Source organism: Austrofundulus limnaeus, unplaced genomic scaffold (genome assembly GCF_001266775.1).
Source record: "Austrofundulus limnaeus strain Quisiro unplaced genomic scaffold, Austrofundulus_limnaeus-1.0 Scaffold887, whole genome shotgun sequence".
In the NCBI taxonomy this organism is placed as follows: domain Eukaryota; kingdom Metazoa; phylum Chordata; class Actinopteri; order Cyprinodontiformes; family Rivulidae; genus Austrofundulus; species Austrofundulus limnaeus.
Window position 1 is genome coordinate 99882 of NW_013953289.1, and position 1828 is coordinate 101709.

The 1828-nt window shown below is 36.5% G+C and overlaps 1 protein-coding gene across 1 annotated transcript in view; it reads left to right on the forward strand.

The window, feature by feature from the left end:
• mtm1 (myotubularin 1) overlaps positions 1–1828 on the forward strand; it is a 62297-nt gene that overhangs the window by 18776 nt on the left and 41693 nt on the right. The window contains exon 5 of the mRNA XM_014029354.1: positions 929–1030. Coding sequence (XP_013884808.1) covers positions 929–1030 — 102 coding nt within the window. The remainder of the gene's footprint in view (positions 1–928; positions 1031–1828) is intronic.

The window sequence follows — 1828 nt, forward strand, 5'->3', positions numbered from 1 at the left end:
AATTAATATAAAATATCTACCCTTAAACAGAACAGGTAGACCAATTAGACTGTTGATATGTTCAGAAAGAAAATTATGAAGTGTGATTAGCATCTATTTTCTTTAATTAAATTTTGTTTTGTTTCACAGATGTACTGTAGGAACACTTTTATTATTTGATGACTCCCATAAATACATCTTCAAATGTATTACAGTAAATGTGAGAAAACACCAAAACAAAAGCATTTCAACCACAATTTCAAATAAAGTTTGGATGTGAATTTTTTTTTACAAAAACAGAATGCATTGCTTGAAAAATCTCATTAATATGTATGTTATTCCCAGTGCACCATGATACACGTATCAAATGTTGAAGCCTGGAGCCTCCAGCCTCTGGGCCATACACAGTCCTCAAACTCTGCTTATCCGGCTCACCACACAATGTTAAACAAATTAATAAAATAAACACAGCAGAAACATAGCAACGGAGAACAATTTTTCCCCTCTACCATGTACAGTTTCTTAGTTTAAACTTTAAAAATATTTATTACTGTGTTGTGAATAAAATATAGGTTTATGAGATTTGCAAATGATAGCAATTCTGGTTTTATTTACATTTTACGCAATCCCAACTTTTAGAATTAAAGGTGTAAATATAATAACTTGTGTCCAGGTAAGACTCCATTTAGGATAGCGCCTCTTCATGGCTGCATGACCCAGGGCACCTGTTCTCCACGAAAAGATCTTGAATGGGTTGTTCCAAAGTATTTTTTWATTTTAATTTTATCTTTAATTTTAGTTGATTTGGGAATGTTAGAAAAGGAGACATTCACTCTCACTATGCAGATCAATCACGTTGCATTACTTTAAAATGCTTTGTTTTCTTGCATTGTTAAACTTTGAATGAGTTTCTGTGAGTTGACAGTACAGTTTTGCACTGTGTCCCCAGGACATGAGAAACTTGAGGTTTGCTCTAAAGCAGGAGGGACACAGCAGAAGAGATATCTTTGAGGTCATCTTCAGATACGCTTTCCCTCTTTCATACAATATGGTAAGATATTTATGACCTAAACCACCCTGCAMTGACTGATGATTATGTTTGAAAATAATGCAAGACAAGGGATATTATTTTTGTCACATGTACTTGATACAGATCTAATTTCCGCAGCTCAGGTACTTTGGGCTTTAAAGTGTTTGAGACTAATTCAATGGAGTTCCTTCTGTAACTCCATTGTGTATTTCTTCACTGACAAAATCAAACATATTCACCAGTACCTTGGGCCACTTCCTCACCTTAGTGCCTCTTTGGACTATTAATCATCTACACATCCACACTCCTTTCAGTCCCTCACTCTCTCAGAAATCACTGAACTCATCAGAATGTCCAAGCCATCTCAGTCCCCTCCCCACACAACGGCTGTGTCTCAATTCATGGGCTGGATCCTCATGAGGACCCAGCCTAGCTGGGCCATGTGGGCCACATCCTCCCTGGGCCGGATAGGCTGCTCAAAACTGCTGTGAAATGAGACGGTCTACCCTTCGCCTGACGTTGGCTTGACATGAGTTTGCGTGACCACACGCTACCCCATTACCATAGYGATCAGTTTCATGCCGGACTTAAAATGCGTTGGGACGTGYATTTTTACACGTCTTTTTAGTGGAAGAATAACTTCACAGTTAAAACCTTACACGTAAATAAATAAAGAAAACATTAATAATTTGGCTTTAGCTCCAGTATCTACGACAGAGTATTAGGGCCACACAACAATTTTTTTTTATTATTATTACGACAATAAAATCATAATATTATAAGAATAAAGTTGTAATATTACAAGATAAAAGTTGTAAT